This window comes from Myxocyprinus asiaticus, chromosome 9, assembly GCF_019703515.2.
Source record: "Myxocyprinus asiaticus isolate MX2 ecotype Aquarium Trade chromosome 9, UBuf_Myxa_2, whole genome shotgun sequence".
Taxonomy (NCBI): domain Eukaryota; kingdom Metazoa; phylum Chordata; class Actinopteri; order Cypriniformes; family Catostomidae; genus Myxocyprinus; species Myxocyprinus asiaticus.
This window is the reverse complement of record NC_059352.1, coordinates 5190699-5217466: the sequence shown is the minus strand read 5'-3', so window position 1 is coordinate 5217466 and position 26768 is coordinate 5190699. Positions and strand designations below refer to the sequence as shown.

Here is a 26768-nt window from a genome sequence, read left to right as displayed (position 1 = left end):
ATATATATATATATATATATATATATATATATATATATATATAAATACACACACACACACACACACACACACACACACACACACACACAATACAAATATGAATACAAATGAATACAAAGTCACAATAAAATGTGGCGTTTTGTAAATTCTTGCGTCCATGCTTTAGTTATTGGAGGGATAACACAGTAAATGAATGTTAGAAGGGACAGTATTTTGGATACTTTATTCAGATTGAATTTGTACAAAATTCTGCATGGTATTTTGATGTACACCTGTATATCAATATGCTCCACAAATGCAAGCATATACATTATGTAAATGAAACCCTTAAAGTCAGGATGATACAAAAATGCTTACACAGTCAAAACACACTTTTTAAGTATATTACATTCCAGCCAAAAAACTAATGTAGCCAGGAAAATTTATGTATTCATATATTTGCATATAGAAGAGCGAGAAACTGCTTGTATGCTGCTGTTTTGTGCGTTTTGAGTTATGCTATGCCATCTCCATCACTTTTTTAATCCAGTCCACATAAACAGACACTCGGATAAAGATGTTTGGTTGGCCAGGGTGTCCACAGCGGCGCATGGGTATGATAACTCCCTCTAGAACCCAACAGTCGCTGTTCTGACAGGCCAGAGGGCCGCCGTAGTCTCGCTAGGAGAGTGCGAGAAAATGAGAACGTTAGAACACCTGCAGCAAGCGCGTCTTACTCATTTCACAATCCCCAGTTACATCTATTGCAAAAGCAGAACTTAAAACTCATGCAGCCACAACACACAAACAAAGGAAATGTTCCAAGCACTATGCAAATGACTCGTCTTAAACCAGATTTTAACATTCGTTCCAGATTTGAAACACAAACTCTTTCAAATACTGAAATGCAGTTTTTCTATTCAACATGTCATGATAATTTTGCATATGGTTGAGCCTATGCAGTACATGGAGTTAATTTTATGTTTCTTTTTTTATTTTAGTCATACGTTTTTGTATTCAGACAAAAAGGCCCTTTAAATTTTAGTCAATATTTCATCATGTTATATTTATTAATTTTAGTAAATTTTACTCTGACTAAAATGGCATATAATTATACTCGACAAAAATAACAATTTTAGTTGCTGATAATGTGCAAAATTACAAAAAACATGTATAAAAAAATAAATATGTTTAACCAAATATTCAAATGTTTTGAAAATGTATAAGCTACTTACAATTATTTAACCTTGCGTGACCCCTCGTACACATGCGTGTACGTTTGATTTATTTTGGGTTTGCTATATGCAACATAAATTAATTTAAACTGACTGACTACTGTTCACAACACTTTAGACTGTGCATTTAAGGGTTAAACTTCTGACACACCGAGTCACGTGACACAACAGCATGGCGTCGATTTCCGTGAAGCACTTCTACGGGTGCAGAGCCTACAAAAGTGCCTCTTTTTGTTTCATTGAAAACTATTTGGGTGTAAAGAGAAGTGTCTCTAGTTGCGCTTTAAAAAATGCATACATTTTTTCGCGTGACAACATATATGATAAACATGATGTACACATGTGTATTGTGGGACATTATTCCCACAAAAGTTGAAAAAAAAACAAACATGTTAGTTATTTTATTGTGGGTTATTTCGCTTCATTTCAATATAAATTTTGTTATGTTTTATTTTGTCATCACTGTACAATTCTGTTCTATCCACTAACATTAGTAAATGCATTTCTATATTAACTGCATTTTCACATTGAGAATCAATGGGTTCATTCAAAAGCTGGAAAATGTTGCTTTCAGAGGCAACATTATGGAGTTAGGATATCCACATATGAATGGAGGTTAAACATGAAACCCGAGCTCCTAAATGAATAGTATACTGTATAATGAAGAAATAGCTACTTTTCAGAAGAGACTCTGTTGTGAATTCCTCATGTTTAGACAGTTTAGGATATTATTGCGTTACATGGAGCAAGTTTTAAGGAAAATGTATGCCTATTGCAAGTTATGCATTCTGACTAGTGCATAACTTATTTCAAGTTCACTCATTAGTTTGCGTCATTGTCTGTGCAGATATAAGTTGTAATATTACGTTAATGTTATGGATAATCGATGATAAATGTCACATATAGATGATGCATTTGAGTTCATGTACAGGTGTTCAGCTCACGCAACACAAGTGGGGAAATCTCCAACATACTGAGTTTTTTTAATCAGGTTTTCAGATTTTTCTTTCTTTGAATTAAATAAATAAAAAATTAAAATTGTTAGATTATTGACATTGTGCGTCTTTTTCGTCTTGTCTTTGTAATCTTGAAGAAATCAAAAAACCCTTAGGTCAACAAAAATTTTCAACAGTGATATCATTACAGAGATTAACACCGAGTTCATGGTAATATTAATAAATTCCAATGTTTAATTTTAAGGACATTTGTTTACTTTTGTACGAGAAACAGTTTTGGTACCTGGGTTGCCCCTTGATGTGCAAAGTAAAATCTGAGTCTCGAAGTAAAATTAGTTGAGATCTAGTGTGCGCAAGTGTCAAGAATCATAAATGTCGTATCATTTGTTTTCAAATTATCCACAATAATAATTATATGGTGATGCTTAACTTATATATGTATCAACAGCACAAAAGCATACCTCACAGGCACCCACTCCAGCCTGGAATGGCATTGTGCACATCTCATTCTCACGGACGCGACCCCTGAAATACTTGTTGCAGTCTTTATTGCTCATTACCGGCATCTGAGCCACATTCAGGACAGTCTCGTCCCCCGTTCCTGAGAAAAACAAGTGAGTGGCGATCAATGGAGGAAAGAATGAAGAGAAAGATGGATAAATGGATGGATGGACGAACAGACAGATGGATAGAGTTACGCGGAAATATAAGAAACTAAACATAATGATGAAAATGGTGAGGTTAATGCTGAATATTTTCATTATGTGGGTCTTTGACATAAGGTTGTCTGAGGTGATAAAAATGAGATCTTTTAAAAATCTAGTTTAAAACACAAGTTCGTAGAAATGTAATATTTATGTCCATGTTGGTTTTACACATTTATAGCATTTTCTAAAAGAATTGGTCATGTGGTGTAACCATCAAGTTAAAGCTATTAAAATACTGTCCTTGCACCTTGAATACATAAGTTAACCATATGACTTGAACCAAATGTGCCTTTTCATAAAAATGTCAAAATATCGATATTTAATGATATGACAAAATAATGATTCCCCCCCCAACTTCACACACAGTCATGAGGGTTTCTTTTATTTGTTTTTTTTTATACCACATGACTTTGGATGTACAAAAGTTTTTCAAACATTCAATTGTTTCACTGCTTATTTTTTAAAGAAATAGTACTAAATTATTTTGCAATACTTATGCCAACATTTATTTTTGTAAGATTTACAGCTTTTTTCTTCTTTTTTTGTTTTTCTCTCATCTGCGAACGATCACTCCACATGACATTTTTTTACTTTAAGCCCCCGAAAAAATAACAAAATGACTTACAAATTAAAAATACATTCATAATAGAAGAAGTGTATTCAAGTTATTGCTTTGTGTACATTGCATTTGTAATGTATTTTTGTATAAGCTAATAAATCTAGACGAAAATGAGCATCAAATCACTGACCCATATGACTCTTAGAGTCCTAACTAAGCATGACGCAAATTTTTCGGTCAATCACTGGAAGCGAAAATGCTTTGCGAACTGACAAAATCACAGCTAATTAGAACATATTTGACATGTAGCAAAGATTATGTAGAGTGGGATTTTGGACCAAAGAGATTTAGCTGTGGGCAGAGTTACCCAGTGTGATGCAACAACAACAAAAAGAAAACAAGCAACTGACAAAATCTTTTGCTTGACAATTTGTTTAGGACTAAACGCGTTGTTCATTGACAGTGATTTGCAGCCAAAAAGCGACCATGAATCACTCATTCTCAATGAGAGTTGGTGATTTGAGGTGTTTTCAACAAAAACTTTGAGCAAACTTTACTTTTATGCAGATGAGCAGTGTAGCAATGTGACAACTACCAATTTGAGCTTCTGTTAGATGCAAAAGTTCAGTGTCTTCTAACGACTGAAAGTCTTGTCAACATGAAAATATTTGATTGCTTCTGTGAATTGTTGCTTTATCCCATGGCGCAATGTTTAGGATAGGATAAATGTGTAATGTGTTCATAAGTTTGCATACCCTGGCAGAAACTGTGAAATTTTGGCATAGATTTTGAAAATATGACTGATCATGCAAAAAAAATAAAATAATTTAAGGATAGTGATCATATGAAGCCATTTATTATCACATAGTTGTTTGGCTCCTTTTTAAATCATAATGGTAACAGAAATCACCCAAATGGCCCTGATCAAAAGTTTACATACCCTTGAATGTTTGGCCTTGTAACAGACACACAGGTTTAAATGGCAATTAAAGGTTAATTTCCCACACCTGTGGCTTTTTAAATTGCAATTAGTGTCTGTGTATGAATAATCAATGAGTTTGTTAGCTCTCACGTGGATGCACTGAGCAGGCTAGATACTGAGCCATGGGGAGCAGAAAAGAACTGTCAAAAGACCTGTGTAACAAAGTAATGGAACTTTATAAAGATGGAAAAGGATATAAAAAGATATCCAAAGCCTTGAAAATGCCAGTCAGTACTGTTTAATCACTTATTAAGAAGTGGAAAATTCAGGGATCTCTTGATACCAAGCCAAGGTCAGGTAGACCAAGAAAGATTTCAGCCACAACTGCCAGAGGAATTGTTCGGGATACAAAGAAAAACCCACAGGTAACCTCAGGAGAAATACAGGCTGTATTTCTAAGAGGAAAAGATGGTGTGGTTGTTTCAAGGAGCACAATATGATGATACTTGAACAAAAATGAGCTGCATGGTCGAGTTGCCAGAAAGAAGCATTTACTGCGCCAATGCCACAAAAAAAGCCCGGTTACAAGATTCCCGACAATAACTTGACACGCCTCACAGCTTCTGGCACACTGTAATTTGGAGTGACGAGACCAAAATAGAGCTTTATGGTCACAACCATAAGTGCTATGTTTGGAGAGGGGTCAACAAGGCCTATAGTGAAAAGAATACCATCCCCACTGTGAAGCATGGTGGTGGCTCACTGATGTTTTGGGGGTGTGTGAGCTCTAAAGGCACGGGGAATCTTGTGAAAATTGATGGCAAGATGAATGCAGCATGTTATCAGAAAATACTGGCAGACAATTTGCATTCTTCTGCACGAAAGCTGCGCATGGGACGCACTTGGACTTTCCAGCATGACAATGACCCTAAGCACAAGGCCAAGTTGACCCTCCAGTGGTTACAGCAGAAAAAGGTGAAGGTTCTGGAGTGGCCATCAGAGTCTCCTGACCTTAATATCATCGAAACACTCTGGGAAGATCTCAAATGTGCAGTTCATGCAAGACGGCCAAAGACTTTGCATGACCTGGAGGCATTTTGCCAAGACGAATGGGCAGCTATACCACCTGCAAGAATTTGGGGCCTCATAGACAACTATTACAAAAGACTGCATGCTGTCATTGATGTTAAAGGGGGCAATACACAGTATTAAGATCTAAGGGTATGCAGACTTTTGAACAGGGGTCACTTCTTTTTTTTTTTCTTTGTTGCCATATTTTATTTTATGATTGTGCCATTCTGTTATAACCTACAGTTGAAATGTGTTTTGCCTGCTCACTCATGTTTTCTTTAAAAATGGTACATGTATTACCAATTCTCCAAGGGTATGCAAACTTTTGAGCACAACTGTATAATCAGAGGTATTAAATGGTATAAATGTGTAGTGTATCACCTTTTGTTTCTCCCCAGCCAGCGATTTCACAGATTGTTCCCTCTGCAACTATGGAGCGCTCAGGAGGGAGACATATTTGAGACACACGCTCATTAAACTGAGCAGGACTGAGAGAGAAGAGAAAGAAATTAGTCTGTTAGAGGGAGAATTTGGGGGCTTAACACTTACGGTAAAGTACTGAGGAATGCGATGGTAATAGTACTTTACTTACTTGGGTATAATCGGATTACAAAAAAAGTAGCTATTGTAATTTAATAACCTTTAGGCACAACAAGTAGTGTAATGCATTACATTTTAAATTCTTGTAATCAGATTAGTTACTTTCAATGAAAGTAATTACTTTAAGTACATTATTGGGTTACAAATATTTAAAAAAAATATATAATTTATGTGTAATACAGTTAACATATGAATTCATATGTTCATATGTACGTCTGTTTGCAGTGAGAGCTGAAGGGTGTGCAACAATGAACAAACAGATAATGGACATTATTTTAATTTTGTTGAGCAGAAAAACAAAAACATTTGTAACAAGTATTTTAGAAAGTAACTTAAAAGTAATGGGATTACCTTTTCAATGAAGTAAAGTAATTTGATTACAATTTTAAAGTAGTATTTAGTCATTTGTAGTGGATTACTTTTAGTAACTTACCCAACACCAAGTACTTTTATATATACCATGATACTTGATTACCATATTCATGTACCATGGCATTTACATCCCTTACAAAAAAAAAAAAAAAAGTATCTTCACAGTACCAAAAATACTGTGGGACTACCATGGTATTTTTATACTGTTAGGGTACTTTTGTTAAGGGAAGATATTCCAAGGTGTTTCAAATAATGGTACTCCCTTGGTACACGGTATCACCATTGTAAAACAAAAAACATGGTATTAAAAAAAAATAAATAAATAAATAAAAAAAAATAAAAAAAATCATGGTCCTTTGTCCATAATTGTATTTTTTGTAAGTGCAACAAGTATTTAGAGGGAAGAAACATGTTATCCATTGTGTGGTGAATGTTTCTATGTGTATTATTTTCCTGTGAGTGTTTGTGTGTGTTATGTGCCTGTCTAGCTGTAGCATGACCAGGTGAGATTCAGAAGGGCCGCAGACGATCTTCGTGAGACCAACGGTTTGTCTGTCTGGTTCTCCCTCCTTTGGATCACGGAACAGAGTGCCCATCATAGCAGTATATCCAGTGAGGTCAACATAACTGTGTACAATCACAAACATTTAGAAATATACTCTCTTTCCTACTCTGACTATTAATAGCTGTAGTACAGCACATTGAGTTACCAGGAAGAGAAGCATTGTTTGGTGCTGATGACCCATTCAGAATTCACCAGAGATCCTCCGCAGAAGTGATTCCCTTTCCTGAGCAGAGAAAGAGAAGACCAATTATACCTTTACACTGAGGGTGGGACTTGATCTATGTTGGGAATTGATTGGATAGTTATCCCAGATGTGCATGACTTGATCAATATTCAAGTCATTTTTTTACTATAAATCTCATCTTTCACTTTCACATTCTTCTTTTGTTTTTACCAATTCACATTCTTTGTCCCCTACTGGGCAAGGAGGAGAATTTATAGTAAAAAAGGACTTAAAATTGATCTGTTTCTCACCCACACCTATCATATTGCTTAAGACATGAATTTAACCACTGGAGTCTTATGGGTTACTCTTATGCTCCCTTTATGTGCTTTTTCAAGGCTTCAAAGTTCTGGCCACCATTCACTTGCATTGTATGGACCTACACAGCTGAAATATTCTTCTAAAAATCTCCATTTGTGCTCAGCAGAAGAAATAAAGTCATACACATTTGGGATGGTATGAGGGTGAGTAATTGATGAGAATTTTCATTTTTTGGTGAACTATTCCTTTAAATATCCAAAAACATTTTTGGCTCACTATATATATACACATTTACAAAGACACAGACAGACTAACCGGTCTCTAAGGCTGACAGTCCACGGTGAGTTTCCAGGCATGCCGCCCACGATTCTCAACCTCCGATTCTCCCGATTGTCCCGCTTTCCACACTCGTCAAACACATGCTCCACTTTATACATGTGCACAGTGGGAAACATTTTCATTAAAAGCCCGCATGCACACACACACATCAGAGATGGACTGTCCTGCTCAATGTATATGTGACTTACCTGTTGGCCCGATGATAGGCACTTTTTCCCCAGCTGTTGAAATGAAAAAAAGCAAAAGATTTAAAGACATTTAAGTATCTGGATACATAAGCCGCACTTAATTTAATGATAAACTTTCCACATCCCTTAATTTGTATTTGCTTTCATATGCTACCAATAAGAGTGTGGTACTGTCAGGTACGGTTAACACATTTGACCATATCTGAATCAACAATTTTGCAGATTTTTCACAGTACATTCAGTGCAGAAAATGTACCAACATTTTGCACATTTTTTATATTTCCGTGTTTGTAATGGGGAAGTAAACTATAGATGATTAAACTTCTAGTGTTTATAAATGTGGATACATTACCACACTGTTTGATGGCACAGTAGTCAAACTCAGTCTTGGGGTCGGTAGTGTAACACCAGGGACCGTGGTGGTCTCCATCAGGGTTTCTGCAGTAATTTTCAGTCAGGTTGGCCTTTGGGTGCGTTTTGGGGTTTATCCTGCAAATATGTTCATATATTAACCAGAATGTATCATACAGTGCATCCGGAAAATATTCACAGCGCTTCACTTTTTCCACATTTTGTTATGTTACAGCCTTATTCCAAAATGGGTTCAATTCATTATTTTCCTCAATTCTACAAACAATACCCCATAATGACAACATGAAAGAAGTTTGTTTGAAATCTTCGCAAATTTATTAAAAATAAAAAAACGGAAAAAATAAATAAAAATACACTATATTGCCAAAAGTATTCGCTCATCTGCCTTTAGACGCATATGAACTTAAGTGACATCCCATTCTTAATCCATAGGGTTTAATATGACGTCGGCCCACCCTTTGCAGCTATAACAGCTTCAACTCTTCTGGGAAGGCTTTCCACAAGGTTTAGGAGTGTGTTTATGGGAATTTTTGACCATTCTTCCAGAAGTGCATTTGTGAGGTCAGACACTGATGTTGGACGAGAAGGCCTGGCTCGCAGTCTTCGCTCTAATTCATCCCAAAGGTGCTCTATCGGGTTGAGGTCAGGACTCTGTGCAGGCCAGTCAAGTTCTTCCACACCAAACTCGCTCATCCATGTCTTTATGGACCTTGCTTTGTGCACTGGTGCGCAGTCATGTTGGAACAGGAAGGGGCCATCCCCAAACTGTTCCCACAAAGTTGGGAGCATGGAATTGTCCAAAGTCTCTTGGTATGCTGAAGCATTCAGAGTTCCTTTCACTGGAACTAAGGGGCCAAGCCCAGCTCCTGAAAAACAACCCCACACCATAATCCCCCTCCACCAAACTTCACAGTTGGCACAATGCAGTCAGACAAGTACCGTTCTCCTGGCAACCACCAAACCCAGACTCGTCCATCAGATTGCCAGATGGAGAAGCGTGATTCGTCACTCCAGAGAACGCGTCTCCACTGCTCTAGAGTCCAGTGGCAGCGTGCTTTACACCACTGCATCCGACGCTTTGCATTGCACTTGGTGATGTATGGCTTGGATGCAGCTGCTCGGCCATGGAAACCCATTCCATGAAGCTCTCTACGCACTGTTCTTGAGCTAATCTGAAGGCCACATGAACTTTGGAGGTCTGTAGCGATTGACTCTGCAGAAAGTTTGCGACCTCTGCGCACTATGCGCCTCAGCATCCGTTGACCCCGCTCTGTCATTTTACATGGCCTACCACTTCGTGGCTGAGTTGCTGTCATTCCCAATCGCTTCCACTTTGTTATAATACCACTGACAGTTGACTGTGGAATATTTAGTAGTGAGGAAATTTCACGACTGGACTTGTTGCACAGGTGGCATCCTATCACAGTACCACGCTGGAATTCACTGAGCTCCTGAGAGCGGCCCATTCTTTCACAAATGTTTGTAGAAGCAGTCTGCATGCCTAGGTGCTTCATTTTATACACCTGTGGCCATGGAAGTGATTGGAACACCTGAATTCAATTATTTGGATGGGTGAGCGAATACTTTTGGCAATATAGTGTATGTACACAAGTATTCACAGCCTTTGCTCAATACTTTGTTGAAGCACCTTTGGCACCAATTACAGCCTCAAGTCTTTTTGAGTATGATGCTACAAGCTTGGCACACCTATTTTTGGGCAGTTTCTCCCATTCTTCTTTGCAGGACCTCTCAAGCTCCATCAGATTGGATGGGGAGCATCGGTGCACAGCCATTTTCAGTTCAATGAACTGAAACTGTTCAATCGGGTTCAAGTCTGGGCTCTGGCTGGGCCACTCAAGGACATTCACAGAGTTGTCCCGTAGCCACTCCTTTATTATCTTGGCTGTGTGCTTAGGGTCGTTGTCCTGTTGGAAGATGAACCGTCACCCCAGTCTGAGGTCCAGAGCACTCTGGAGCAGGTTTTCATCAAGGATGTCTCTGTACATTGCTGCATTCATCTTTCCCTCGATCCTGACTAGTCTCCCAGTTCCTGCCGCTGAAAAACATCCCCACAGCATGATGCTACCACCATCATGCTTCACTGTAGGGATGGTATTGGCCAGGTGATGAGCGGTGCCTGGTTTCCTCCAGACATGACGCTTGCCATTCAGGTCAAAGAGTTCAATCTTTGTTTCTCATGGTCTGAGAGTCCTTCAGGTGCCTTTTGGCAAACTACAGGCGGGCTGTCATGTGCCTTTTACTGAGGAGTGGCTTCCGTCTGGCCACTCTACCATACAGGCCTGATTGGTGGAGTGCTGCAGAGATGGTTGTTCTTCTGGAAGGTTCTCCTCTCTCCACAGAGAAATTCTGGAGCTCTGTCAGAGTGACCATCAGGTTCTTTGTCACCTCCCTGACTAAGGCCCTTCTCCCCCGATCTCTCAGTTTGGCCAGGCGGCTAGCTCTAGGAAGAGTCTTGGTGGTTCCAAACTTCTTCCATTTATGGATGATGGAGGCCACTGTGCTCACTGGGACCTTCAATACTGCAGAAATGTTTCTGTACCCTTCCCCAGATCTGTGCCTCGATACAATCCTGTCTCAGAGGTCTACAGATAGTTCCTTGGACTTCATGGCTTGGTTTGTGCTCTGACATGTACTGTTAACTGTGGGACCTTATATAGACAGGTGTGTGCCTTTCCAAATCATGTCCAATCAACTGAATTTACCACAGGTGGACTCCAATCAAGTTGTAGAAACATCTCAAGGATGATCAGTGGAAACAGGATGCACCTGAGCTCAATTTTGAGTGTCATGGCAAAGGCTGTGAATACTTATGTACATGTGATTCGTTTTTTTTATTTTTAATAAATTAAGAATAAGATTTCAAACAAACTTCTTTCACGTTGTCATTATGGGGTATTGTTTGTAGAATTTTGAGGAAAACAATGAATTTAATCCATTTTGATAAGGCCGTAACATAACAAAATGTGGAAAAAGTGAAGCGCTGTGAACACTTTCCAGATGCACTGTACATGAGCTAAAGTGAAGATTTTAAAAGACAAGCATGAATGGAATATTTGAATGTATTTTTATACCCTGAAGCATAATAAATCTTGAATAGGTTTGTGAATGGCTGCTGTTGACACTAAGGAAACACATTAGCTGTGTTCGGAATAGCATACTACCATACTAATCTAACTATTTCTGCAATATACTATACCACAGATCTACTGCATAGTGTGCTAATTTTCTGTGTGAGTGGAAATCTTAGATGACCAACTACATTTGCCAAAATGTGCAGTATACAACCAGAACTCAATCACTATGTCGGGAGTAGCATACTACCATACAACTCTTACTATTTCTGCAATGTGTAGATACGACGGATGTAGTAAGAATAGAGTAGTATGAAATTTCAAACATAGCGGTTGTATGAAATACTGTGTGGAAGTAATATCAGCCATGATTTTTAACACAATTGTTTTTTAACATCAAAATTGAATTAAAATTGCAAAATAACCGTTTTTATCATGTTAACATAATGTGACAACAATGTTTCATCGTGCTATGTTTTGAAATGGTTGCATCGTGTGTACTGTTCCACATACCTGTACTATTATTTTTAAAATAGAAGGCAGTATAGAGTATATACTGCACAGTAAGCAGTAAAAAGTACACTAAAATTACATTCTGAACAGTAAGTTCATAACTTTATTTTTACCAAAGAACACTGAAATTTTGAAACCCTATTTAGCTCCATTCTCATGTTTGTGACAGTGTTTGCATGAATGTTACAGTGTTGCTTGCACATTTGTTAGTCTTACTTGGTTTTGTGAGGTGTATTAACGCTCCATTTCTGGCAGAGAATACCTTTACGTGTCTTGCGGACGACACCCCGATAGTTTTTACCAATTTCATTATAGCAATCTAGACACACGTTAAGCGAAAAAGACAAGTTATTGCAGTTATTATTATGAGGTATTCACACAATTTCATACTGTCTCAGAAAATGATGAAAATGAAAAGTGTAGTTATTTCTAATCACTAGAGGGCGGCAGTTGTACCTTCTGCCTCAATGTCATCAGCACAGCGCTTGATCTGCAGGCAAAGAGCTGTTCTCATTTCAGGCAGAGACGTGAAGCACCAGGGCGCCTCTGAACCGTCTGGATTACGACAGTAGTTCTCTTCCAGACCCCTGAAAAGAGAAAAGAGAGAAAAATACAAGGAGTTTGTTACAGCAAAGTTTACAAAGTCAACATGAAACATTTTTCGCAACAAATTTTCCCCTCCATAATATGATGTATTTCTGATAGAAAAAGGATAGTATATTCCATGAGAACAAAAATGTAGGACAGGACTTGATTTTATCCATCTGGAACTGACTGCATTAAAAAAAGCTGTCAATATACATCTAGTGGTTGGACAAGAAGGGCTGAAACATTAAGATGGCACGGAGACATCAGCTGACATACTGAAGTTTTTTAAAAGGCAGAGCAACTTACTACATTATGATGAAAAATTACAAAGACGTGTATTAAGAAACAAAATAGGGTTGATTTTAAAGGCCAACTTCCTGGCCCCATTCAGGTATAACACCCACTTTTCATGATCCATCCAATCAATTCCCAATAACTATAGTCGCACTCCACATTTTCTCTGATCCACATTTTTAAAAAGCATTTATAGACATCTGGTTGATTTGAGATAGATGTACACATACACACACATCCCTTCATTTTTATTTTCACATTTTGTTATGTTGCAGCCTTGTGCTAAAATCCTTTAAATTATAATTTTTTTTTCCACATCAATCTACACTCCATACCCCATAATGAAAACTTTGCAAATTTAGTAAAAATAAAAAAAATACAAATAAATGAAATATCACATTGACATAAGTATTCAGACCCTTTGCTGTGACACTTGAAATTTAGCTCAGGTGCATCCCATTTCTCTGGATCATCTTTGAGATGTTTCTACACTTTGATTGGAGTCCACCTGTGGCAAATTCAATTGAATGAACATGATTTGCAAAGGCACACACCTGTCTATATAAGGTCTCACAGCTGAAAATGCATATCAGAGCAAAAACCAAGCCATGAGGTCAAAGGAACTGTCTGAAGAGCACAGAGACAGGATTGTGTCGAGGCACAGATCTGGGGAAGGCTTCAAAAAAATCTTCGGAAGCACTGAAGTTTCCCAAGAGCGCAGTGGCCTCCATAATTTTTAAATGGAAGAAGTTTGGAACGACCAGGACTCTTCCTAAAGCTGGCCGCCTGGCCAAACTGAGCAATCGGGGGAGAAGGGCCTTGTTAGGTGACCAAGAACCCGATTGTCACTCTGGTTGAGCTCCAGAGATCATGTGTACAGATGGGAGAAACTTGCAGAAGGACAACCATCACTGCAACACTCCACCGATCTGGGCTTTATGGCAGAGTGGCCAGACGGAAGCCTCTCCTCAGTGCAAGACACATAAAAAAGCACCTAAAGGACTCTCAGACTGTGAGAAACAAGATTCTCTGGTCTGATGAAATGAAGATTGAAGCGCCATTTCTGTAGGAAACCAGGCACTGCTCATCACCTGCGCAATACCATCCCAACGGTGAAGCATGGTGGTGGCAGCATCATGCTGTGGGGGTGTTTTTCAGCGGCAGGGACTGGGGGACTGGTCAGGGTTGAAGGTAAGCTGAACGCAGCAAAATACAGAGATATCCTTTATAAAAACCTGGTCCAGAGCACTCAGGACCTCAGACTGGGCCGAAGGTTCACCTTCCAACAGGACAATGACCCAAAGCACACAGCCAAGACAAAGCAAGAGTGGCTTAGGGACAACTCTGTGAATGTCCTAGAGTGGCCCAGCCAGAGCCCGGACTTGAACCCAATCGAACATCTCTGGAGAGACCTGAAAATGGCTGCCCACCGACAGTCCTCATCCAACCTGACAGAGCTTGAGAGGATCTGCAGAGAAGAATGGCAGAAAATCCCCAAATCCAGGTGTGCAAAGCTTGTCGCATCATACACAAAAAGACTTGAGGCTGTAATCGCTGCCAAAGGTGCTTCAACTAAGTATTGAGTTAAGGGTCTGAATACTTCTTGTCAATGTGATATTTAATTTTTTCTTTTTAATACATTTGCAAAGTTCGTTGTCATTATGGGGCATGGAGTGTAGATTGATGTGAATAATAATTATTATTTAAAGCAGGTTAGCATATGGTTGCAACATAACAAAATGTGAAAAAAAATGAAGGGGTCTGAATACTTTCTGAATGCACTATATATGTGTGTGTGTGTGTGAATGTTTACTTAATTAACTACTTTTAAATGTATTTTTGTTTATTTACTTCTGTGTAAATGATTGTTTTGATTTTTAGCATTATTTTTTATTTGTTAATGTAATAGATATTTTATTGTATTATTATTATTATTTTTTTTTTCTAATTTAGTGTTAGGGACAAATCAGTGTAACTCAACCTTAGTTTTAACCATGAAACATCAGACAATTCTGACACTTTACATTCCAAACATCATAATATATTCAACCCACAATCTGTCCCCTTCTGACTCACTTGCACTCATAGGTTTTGGGGTAAAATGGGTGTTCATGGGGTTTCTGGGCATCCCAGCGCTGGCACGGGATTCCAGAGGTTGTTTCGTTGAACTTCCCTCTGTAGTCCTCCCCACGACCCCGGAAACAATTTGTGGTGTAGCTGGAGCGAAGACGGCGCTTGGGAGACTCAGCTACAAAAAAATGAGCGAGAAAGAGAGAAGACGTTGAAAGAGACATGAAATCACGTTCTCATTTGCTCCAACAGCAAAAGAAAAAATCCACTGTTACTATACTATTTACTGATGGGGTTTACTGTTTGAAACCCCATCACAGCAGTGCTGACTAGTTTACAATTCATTTATTTAGGAGTAAAACGTTTTAGAAGTGAAACATTTACTTGGTGTACCTCTAAAACTACAATGTGTGAATGTCGCAGATGCTCACAACTGATCAATCATTATTAAACAACAAATAATTGCACTATATTCCATCTTTTGATCCCAATAACATAAATCGCTATCTCTGTCGTGCTCTGAAATGGAACACCATATGTGACTGTCTTTTAATAATACATTTGTCTCCATCCAAAATGATTTGTGCACTGATGCGATTGGAAATAACAAGTATGTCCCCAGGATGATGAAGATCTGTGTCCTCTAAACAAAATGAATGAATACTCATCAAAATGATTTATTTGGAGATTGAAATTCATGCTCTGTTAAGAGAATGACAATTATTTTTACAGGTTATGAAGCTTAAGATGCATTTTGAGGTGTAAATAATGGCTTTAAAATGATTTAGAACGTATAAGTGTAGAATGATTTGCTCCTTTAATCTCAGAGTTTAAGTCTTGATTTTGTGGTCTTGACAATATATGATACCAAAGGTAAAATTTGAAGAATTGGTAAGCCTTTTTTCATCGACTACTTATATTATGTGTGTAACTTTTTTGGTGTTAAAATACTTTCTCGTATCCCAGCTAAATATCCAGAGACATCTTTAAGTAAGCCATTTATAGGTTAATTTTCTCGAAAACTGTAAACACTGTGTCTGTTTGTTTGAGCGGCCTGTCCAGCACGACATAACATTGACTCAACCAATGGTGTGAGTTGGGGGTGGCAATTAACTGTTTGTTTGACCAATGGCAGAGGAAGGGTGTATTCATAAATATGTTTATTTTTGCAGTTCCCTTCGGGTGGAAATTAAACACTTGCTTGAATACTTTACTTGTGTTGAAATATGCTTGTTGTCTTTCTTTCAAATAAATGCCACTTGGATTGAAATTTTGTCTAATAATGCAATGACATTCAGACATTTTAAAGGAATAGTTCACCCAAAAATGAAAATTGTCTCATCATTTACTCACCCTCATGCCATCCCAGATGTGTATGACTTTCTTTCTTCTACAGAGCACAAACGAAGATTTTTAGAAGAATATCTCAGCTCTGTAGGTCCATACATTGCAAGTCAAGAGGGTCCAAAACTTTGAAGCTTAAAAGAGCAATCCTGTGGTTAAATAAATGTCTTCAGAAGCAATATGATAGAAACAGATCAATCTCCACTTTTACTTTCTTCTTTTGTTTTGGCGATTTGCATTCTTCATGCATACTGCCACCTACTGGGCAGGGAGGAGAATTTATAGTAAAAAATAACATAAATATTGATCTGTTTCTCACCCACACCAATCATATAATTTCAGAAGAGATGGATTTAACCACTGGAGTCGTATGGATTACTTTAATGCTGCATTCATGTACTTTTTTGTACATGGAACCTGTTGACTTGCATTGAATGGATCTATGAAGCTGAAATATTCTTAAGTAAATGATAAGAGAATTTTCATTTTTAGGGTGAACTATCCCTTTAAATTATTATTTACAATGTAAAATAGTTTGTTGTCCTTATAATTTTTGTGGAGTTGAACATTAAATGTTTTGAAATTAATGCTGCAATAAATTTAGTATTTTCTGTATTTTATTTTATTAAAATGGACATTCTGGGGTTAAATCTTGGACTGAATATGGGCTTGGAGGGTCTGGTCTTGACTGATTTAGGTTGAGGTTGACATTACATTTGTATGAATCCTGAATCATTTTGAGCCTGTATGGACAACTTTGCTGACGTGGGTAGCAAAGAAACTTACGGCACTTGCGTATCTCACAGCTCTCTCTCTCCACCGCAGGTTCAGTGGTGTAACACCAGGGCACCGGAGACGCATCTGGGTTACGGCAGTAATTATCATCCAGACTTTTATCGGGGTATCTGGATAAGCAAACATCAGATTCAAAAACAAGACTTAACATATTAAAGGAACATTCCAGTTTCAATACAAGTTAAGCTCAGTTGACAGCATTTGTGGCATAATGTTGATTATTGGCATATTGTTTATGTCTTGTAGCTATACTTTTGAAACAGTGAGTATTTTAACAATCAAAACTTCGCCCCCATTCACTTCCATAGTCTCACTGTGATACAGATTTCTGCTTTTTTTTTTTAAGAAAAGGAGGGATGAGTCAAAATGAATTTTTGTGGTAATCAACATTATGCCACAAATGCTGTCAGTTGAGCTTAACTTGTATTGAACCTAGAATATTCCTTTAATGCTGACCTAAAGTGATTTAAGAGTTAAGAGCAACAATATTCCAAAAGCGATGCAATTACAGGAATGTTCCAGATTCAATCCAAGTTAAGTGATATGTACAGCATCTGTGACATTTGGCAATAACCATAGAAAAGTTTATAAAAGCAAACAAAAATCATGTTTACAGTAATGCTTTTACAATGGAAGTCAGTGAAAGAAAAATTGTTTGTCTAAGTGTAGAGTATAGTGTGCAGTATACATGTATGTTATATACTTCTCTGGCTGGTAGATGTGTTGATGAGGAAACTGTTGGTCCCATCTCTGACACTCTTTACCGCTGACCGTGTGGTCCACCTGACCTCTGTAATCCTCTCCGTTACAAGTAATACACACCTCTAACACACAAATATACCAATACAAACATCACAAAACTCCACAGAACAAGCAACATATGACTGAAATCAGGGCTCACACACCTTTACTTAACCATAAACTTTCCAGTCATTCATGATTGCTGGATACTAATTTTTTTTATCATTTTCTACATATTGCAATCTTCTAGCAAATTTGTATTTTATTTTAGAGATGAGAATAATTTTATATTCACTATAGAAATTTCCATAACTTTTTCAGATTTTTAATCCCATGACTTTTCTTGGTCTGGAATTGTAAAATTCCATGATATTTCCAAGCTTTCCATGACCATCGCAACCAAGTGAGACACCCTTATAATGGCAGTTTGTTATCATTCAGGGTATTAATCGTGTACCGTCTTTGCACTGGGGTATATCACAGCTCTCATATCTGCGTTCGGGATCAGTCGTGTAACACCAGGGTCCAATGCGATCCCCGTCCGGATTACGACAGTAGTTCAGCTCCAGACCATTAGTAGCTGACGGAGTCCATCTATTCCAAACAGTGCTGACATCAGTCTAACATCGCAGTATATTAATTCATTAAAAGGATCCCATTCACTGTAAAAAATGCAATTACATTTTATCCAGTATATGGCTTTTTTTTTTTTTTTTGTCACAGATACTATGAAATGTGAATGACTTCGCATCTACATACAAACACATGTTAGACCAACAATATTCCTGCAAATGTTGCCCTAACTAGCATAACAAAAAATGTCATATTGAACAATGTTGCTGATTTGCAAGCATTGCAACATAAAAACATTATGTGGTTAGTTTGGAGGCTTTTTTTCTTTTCTTTTTTTTGCTGTTTATTGACTCTTTTGTTGCCACCGCTTTTAAAATTGTTGTGATGTTCAGAGCTCATCATTACTGAGGCAAAGATTGAAGTAAGCTTCATATAAAATTAATATAAAACCATATATTATAATGAAATTGTGATGGAATGAAAGTACTAGTTAGAGGTTCAATGACGAAGTGATGAAACTCATTTTGTAATTGTCAGGATTTTTAATATTATTTTTCAGCCCTAAAACTGATCATGCAGACCAAACTGTAGGAGGTCAACCTGAGGACACATATTTGAAAATTGTGCACATCGGCCATTTGGTGACGCTCTACCAATGAAAAACGTAAAAGCGGCTCTAAGTATGGAACCATTGGTCTGATCAACTTTGGCATGTCGTGTCTTTGTCCAAGCTTCCAACAAGGTCAATGAGGACAGTCGCATATCTTAAAACATATGACCGCCATTGACCAATCAACTTTCAGAAGCTTTTAGACAGGGTTAAAAAAGGCAGATTGGAATGAAACCTGGTAGGCCTATTTGTCTCTTGAAAATTGCCCAACAGGAGGGGCTATCGCATTTCACATGCATGTAAATGGTTGTATATACCGTGGCGTTTCACACAGACACAGTTCTCCTCGTTCTTACCAACTTTGCCTCAAGAACCATTGTTGCAAATCAAATTGTTCATTAAATATTTGAGATTATCTTAAAAAACTACTTTTTCGATTTAGTCATAGGCCATCTGCCCGATCTGTACCAAACCAGTGCAGAGAGATTCTCTGGAGTCCCAAAATCAACAGTTATTAAAAGTTTGAACTTTCGATGCACCGTTGCAACGGTACGCCAAAACGTACAAAGTGGGGGTGGCCACTTTTTCTTAAATAGTTAAAACTCTTGAACGGAAAGAGATATCACCACCAGATTTAAAACACTTGTGTAGGAGGTCTGAGGACACATGAAGAAATTGCACACCTCTGTCTCTTGGTGGCGCTATAACAGTCAGGAATGTTAAAATGCCATATCTCTATGCTACCTAACCTGATGGTTCTGAAAATGAAGGCATTTTATCATTGTTTTAGTTGCAGACAGACTGTCTAATTAATACTTAATATATGTTGCATATGTACTTAATGGACCTTAAACACTTGAACTCTGTTAATCGCTGCTCGCAGCTATATTATTGATAGTTGATAATGTACTGAACAAGAAATCTGTAAATCTGTAAATCTGAAATCTGTTGTCTCGTCTACAATTTATTGGATGAACAAAATATATTGTGTGAACAAACAAATTCAAACTGACTAAACAAAACAATTTTACTGAGGACAATTACTAGGACAGTTGTTGAGAAAATGCAAAAATCTTTTCTAGTTCTAAATGTGATTTAAAATCCAAATCTGCTAATTGCTGCTGTTAATCATTTATGCATTTAATTGCTTTGCTGTAATAAGGTAGGTAAACAAATAAAATATTACACAATTTATTTTTATAAAGCTACATCTTTGCTGTATACATTAAAGTTGTTGTCTTACCTGTGGTCATGAGGGAATTTGGACCACCATTGTTGACACGTTCGTCCACCCTTAGTTGTTGACACTTTCCCTCGATAGTCTTCTCCTTTACCAACAATACACTTCCTCACATAGACTAGAGGAGAAGAGAACATTATGAACACATTTTAACTTTAATGAAAAGGCATGTTAATAAAGTTTTCAAAACCATACATTCTAGAAAACAGAAAAGTTTTTTTTTAATTGTATTCAGTTTGTATTCAGATAATATTCAATTTAATTTAAATTGAATTCCAACTACTTAAAGTACCCTTTTGTGCTGAGATGCTTCTATTATTGGTATTTAAAGATCTTTACACCCACACTTTCAAAACAGTGTTCTTTATGGAAGCTAAAAAGCTCTTTAGCATTTGTAAAGCTGTGTGTGGGTGAAAGAAAACACGTTAACACTTTATTTTATCGGTCCACAATAATGCACTAGTTAAGCATGAATAAACCATTAATTAATAATTAACTGAATGTAGAGTAAGGCTATCTTAGCCCTAATTTACTACTTTTTAAACATCTTATTTTGTGTAGAAAGTAATGTAATTAATGCTCAATTTCAGAGATCATACACCATGTTTACTAAACAATATTAAGCCAGTTATTAAGGCTTATTAGGATTGGCTTTACAAAGCTTTTACTAGTAAATTTATAACAGTTTGACCCCCTGTTCTAAAGTGAAACTTTAACCTACTCAAGATATGGATTTGTTTCAATTACAATAAATTAAGTTTACTGCAAATACAGTAATCACCTAATAAATGTCAAACAATTGAATAACTTGTGCAAGTAAATGTTTCACTTCAGAACAAGGAGTCAAATTTAAGATTTTAGCAATTATTTAGTAACAATTTAGTAAAACAAATAATTATTAGTCATAATTACTGTCTTAATATAGTTCAATAAACTTAAAATACCACCGAATAAGTGCAAAACAAACCAGTAACCTGTATTGGGGCAGATTACTGCCATCTGGTGAAAAAAAAAAAATAACATAACTTGAAAATCATACAGGAATAAACTTTCGTGTAGTGGAATAGGTAAACGTTCTTAGTTGGGGTCAGACTCAGGATTTTCTATCTCTCTCTCTCTCTCTCTCTCTCTCTCTATCTGTGTGTGTGTGTGTGTGTGTGTGTGTGTGTGTGTGTCTGTGGGTGTGTCATGGTCTCACCCCCTCATTTAAGTGTCTGTATTCTACATTTTAACTGATTTGTATAGATTTATTTGACAAAATAAAATAAAAAAAAATGCTGTCAGTTATAGTGTCACCAGTGTGTGTTTGTGTGTGTTTTGCATGTTGTATAGTCTCAACCCTTCATTTCTGTGTGTGTTTTTTCTGTATTGTGGCTGATTTAAAAAAAAAAAACTAGTCTTTCCCATTCATTTCCTATGGTCGGTCAATTTGACCACGCACATTAAAGGTGTCGCTTTTTTTTTTTTTATGACCACTTTTTGAATCAAGTCCAATTTTTTTGGTGTGTGATCAGATTGCAAGTGGAGGAAAAGTCACCATGTCTTGTACCACTCAGATAAAGGAAACCATTTTTATTACTTCTGAAAAATGTATTAGTATAGGAAAGTTAATTGAAGATTTTAATCATATATTAGGAACAGCTTTGTATAGCCGATACTAATTAACCTTTATTACTGTCTTAATATTGTTTAGTAAACTTGACATATGATATATTTTATATCAGAAATAGAGCATTAATTGCATTATTCTCTACACAAAAATAAAACATTTAATTAGTTGTAAATTATGGCTAAGAATTAATATAACCTCACTCTACATTCAGTTATGCATTAATTACATATCTCATCCTTCACTAGTGCATTATTATGGACCCTTAAAATAAAGTGTTACCATATTTTTTACTGTTTAAACTTAAGTCTTGGCATTTTGCATCACACTTTGATCACTTTTTTCTCTGATGTTTAACAATGCCTTGCACAGCTTATAAAAAGGGAAACGTAGCATTTTATCGTAGAAACATGGTTGTGTTGATGCATGAAATGTCAACTGTCTCAACTTTCCAGAGTTTCCATCTTTGTTATTGATCTTAACTTTTATAACTTAATAAAGAATCCTTGCATTCAAGATTTTAAAGAACTTCCCCTTTATACCATTTTACAGTAGCACTGATAGAATAGAGGAACTCTTTCGTTAACTTTTGTCATTCATTCATCTGTGCAATTGGAGTAAAAATGTTCAGACCCTACTTTTATTGTATTTAGAGTATACTGTATGTAACAAAACCAAAGTAATTTGAATACCATCTTCCGACACAACAATACTTTGAGAAAGAAAGTTTCACCTTTCATCTCGTAAAGGTCACAGTTCACATTTCTCTTCACATCTGCGTTGTCTCCATCGCCCACCCAGGGCAGATGTTTACACACCAGCGATGGACGAAACTCATAATTGAAAGCTCTGAAAATGTGAATTATTTTGTTAGCTGGTTTTTGAAATTCTAGGATTATAATTTAGAAACACTCTTTCCTTCATTTTAAAGCATTCATTTGCTAATGATCCACAATAACTGCAACCATATAGTAAGAAATGAAGTTTTGTACGTAGAGTTGATGCATGAATGATGAGACCTGCATTCTAGACTTTCAGTGCAGCGTTTAGCACAATCTTCCAGAGTGATTCCCGGCAGTACAGTCAGTCGATCTGCGTTCCAGGACTTCAGAACCAGTTCTCTCCCCTCTGAACGCTGGAAATCATTTATTGCACTGCGGTATCCTAGTAAAACACACACATCAGATATATAGAAATTTATGTTTTTCATAGTAAATTTAGAAAGCTGTATATGCTCCTAGCTGAGGATTATTCTGATGGGAGTCACTGGATCTATAAGAGAGTGATGTAATATGTTATAACATCCCTCTGTGTGTTCTCCTCTCAAAGGGCCTTAAACACACATGACCTTCGGATCTGTAAACTACACCCCCCCTTTGTTTTAATTCCCAATGGCATAACCATGTTATGATGCCCGTAACGACACAGCTAAAGAACATACAATGGATGTATTTAAATTCACTAAATGTCTCCATATGAATATTTGCCAGCATGTATTTAGCAGAGAACTGCAGAAAAAGCATGTCATATAAAAAGTGAGACTTTAGACTTACAGAAAGTATTGAAGTGGAACCATGGTACATTGATGGTAGAGTGATTACCACATTCATGTACTGCAGTATTTACATGGCACTTCAAAGAACAGTCTTGTATTACCAAAGTACATGTCCAAAATATTATGTTAATACCATTTTATTTTATTTATTTATTTATTTTTTTTGCTAGTGTTAATCAAGTGAGAATAGAATCATATGGGGAAAGTGAAATTATAAAACAAAACAACAGGACAGTTTAAAACTCTCTTTCATCTGATTTGACATTTTGAACTTTAGTTTATAGAGAAATTGAGTATGTTTCAGTATGTATGTATCAGTCATTTTAACACTGTAAAATCATAATAAAGTAATATGGCATTTTCTTTAGACACTGTGAGATGTTTTCAGAAACATTCTCTCATGTTTTTAATTGTCTGTTTTTTATAACAGTAGTGGATAATAACACATTTCCACAGTTTTATTGGCGTAATAACCAGGCTATAGTACACTGGAATGTTTTTTTTTTTTTTTTTTGTCAGGGAACCTAAATAATGTACTTCAAGTCAACAACAACAACAACAACAACAACAACAACAACAACAACAACAACAACAACAACAACAATATTTAAGTCTGTTTTTAAGATGTATTCATTTCAATTGCATAACAAAATTTTATCAAATTGAATAGTGTAATCTTTAACTTAAGTAAATTAATAGAACTTAAAATATTTTTATTTTTTATTTTATTTGATTAAAGATGACTAAATTCAATTCGAAGGAATTTTGTTTTGAAAATGAAATGTGTAAATCTTTTTAAAAAAATTGTTTACTCTCAAAAAATAAATAAATAATCATAGCCTTTTTTTTTTTTTACTATTTATGCATTTCAATTTCATAACAAAATTTTATCAAATTAAACTTTGTAAAGTTTAACTAAATAAATGAATAGAACTTAAAATATTTGTTATTTTATTTTAATTGATTAAAGATACTCAATTAAATTAGATGGAATTTTGCTATGAAATTGTAATGTGTAAATAATAATAATAAATGATTGCATACTCTCAAAAACAATTAAAATTATATATATATATATATATATTAGCCTATTTTTTTTTACGATTTACGCAGATCAATTTCATAACAGAATTCCATCAAATTTAACTGTGTAATGTTAAAAGTTAAATTAATAAAACGAAAAATATTTAGTTTTTATTTTATTTTTTTGAAGATTAGGCTTCTCCATTCGATTTGATAGAATTTTATGAAATTGAAATGTGTAAATCTCAAAATAAAATTATAATATATGTTAATATAATACAATGTTATATAAATAATACATTATCAAACTATAATCTAATACATTTATGAATTTATTTAATTAAGTAAAACCTTCCGGTAACAACTGCATAACTGCACTTTTAACAGGGTGTTTGAGCAGAAATGGAAACTTCACGCCCGTTTTCTGACTGTTTGGAAACCTCTCATTTGATCTGCGCACTGTCTCTGGACAAACAGATCTCCCCCCAAAAATAACAACAATATTTACTGCATAAGAGAGTAATATGTTATGTAAGTAGAAATTAATAAATATGTAAATACTGATCTTACCATAAACTGCATCAGTCCAAAGCATTAAAGCCGACAGAAAGAAGAGTAAAATCATGGTATAACTGAAGCGCTTTACTCCAGCACGAGAGCTTATGAGAGGGACTTTGAATCTGTTCGACCGGTGTGTGTGTGTGTGTGTGTGTGTGTGTGTGTGTGTGTGTGCTGATAACCTGACAGAACTGGTCAATACCAAATCGTCTTGTTGTGATGACTTAATAACAAAAACAACAAAAATAAATGATAAAAAACAATCGCAGTTTAAAACTAAATTCGAACCTTTAATTTATTTGGCACCAAATATTTTAAGGAAGACCTGCAGGAGAGCTTAATAGTTGGTTTCAATTAAAGATGTGCTGTCCTAATTTGGAAGCGCTCTTTATTAATTGTAAGCCTTTCTACTCACTGCAGGAGTTTTCCTCGTTTATTCTGGTGAGTGCTTATATTCCTCCACAAGCATGTGTGAACTCAGCTCTGCAACAGCTGACTGATCACATCACAGACTCACTTATTATTATTCTGGGAGATTTTAATAAAGCTAACCTCACCCATGAACTGCTAAAATACAGACAGCACATTACATGCCCCACCAGAGACAGGAACATACTGGATCACTGCTACACAACATTAAAGGATGCATATTGCTCTGTCCCTAGAGCAGCTTTGGGAATCTCTGATCACTGTCTGGTTCATCTTCTCCCGACCAATGAAGCAGAGCTGGAACTACAAGCCTGCCTTGACTGCACTGATTGGAGTGTTTTTGACGCTGCAGATACCAATCTGGACAAGCTCACAGATACTGTTACATCATATATCAGTTTCTGTGAGGAGATGTGCATTCCTATTAGGATTTAATTAACGTTCAACAATGGCAAACCGTGGTTTACAGCAGAAATCAGACAGCTTCGTCAGGCCAAAAAGGATGCTTACTGAAGTTGGTTTAAAATCTTGTACAATCAGGCCAGGAACACACTGAACAAGGAAATCAGAGCGGCTAAAAGAAGCTATTCTGATAAGCTGATAAACAAGTTTTCAGCTAACGACCCTGCATCAGTGTGGATAGGCCTGAAACGCATTACTAACTACAAGACACCATCCCCCAACACTGTAAGGAATCAACAACTGACTGACGACCTGAATGTGTTTTACTGTAGATTTGAAAAGCCCAGTCTCACACCCCACACCCGCTCTAACCTTCACTTCACACAAACATCAACACCTCCTGCAACCATCCTCCTCCCCACTCCTGCAACTCAACCTGCACTTAAGATCTGTGAAGAGGAGGTGTGCTGTGTATTAATGAGCAATAATGAGGTACAATACACAGCTTAGTCTATTTATATTTATCCAACTTATCCTACCTCTTCTGCCATTATATTCCCTTGCATCTGTATATAACAGATTTGAATTTGTACATACGTATATATATATATATACAGTATTGGGGAGTAACGGAATACATGTCAGACCTTTGATATTAGGGCAAAAATCATATTCTTGATAATAATTTTTTATTGTTTTCCTGTAAAAATGTCTAAAAATCCTTAAAACAAGATCAATTTGATGAAAACAACACTGCATAAGATATTTATGTTTTTCAGAGAACGTATTTTTAACATGTGTATTTTGTCTTACTGTACTGACAGGTTTTTATAGTCAAAACAAGTGAAAAAATCTACCAGTGCTGAAGAAGTAATCCAAAGTATTTAGATTACGTTACTGACCTTGAGTAATCTTACGGAATACGTTACAAATTTTACAGCATGTATTCTGTAATCTGTAGTGGAATACATTTCAAAAGTAAC

General features: G+C 36.3%; 1 protein-coding gene across 2 annotated transcripts; it reads right to left on the bottom strand.

Moving 5' to 3' along the window:
- Positions 1-206: 206 nt before the first annotated feature.
- Positions 207-25084, bottom strand: mst1 (macrophage stimulating 1). Of its 2 annotated transcripts, none has more exons than XM_051707091.1 (18): positions 24967-25084; positions 22811-22982; positions 22552-22667; positions 20213-20327; positions 18244-18380; positions 17749-17869; positions 17037-17155; positions 14913-15084; positions 12411-12541; positions 12171-12273; positions 8330-8466; positions 7978-8010; positions 7766-7877; positions 7112-7189; positions 6882-7028; positions 5811-5917; positions 2632-2771; positions 207-660 (listed from the first exon to the last, which is right to left on the bottom strand). In XM_051707091.1, the coding sequence occupies exons 1-18, from the start codon at positions 25019-25021 to the stop codon at positions 499-501; spliced, it is 2157 nt and encodes a 718-aa protein (XP_051563051.1). In that variant the 5' UTR covers positions 25022-25084; the 3' UTR covers positions 207-498. The 2 variants fall into 2 exon arrangements, with proteins under 2 accessions (XP_051563051.1, XP_051563052.1); XM_051707092.1 differs by having other exon boundaries at positions 22838-22982.
- Positions 25085-26768: the final 1684 nt, after the last annotated feature.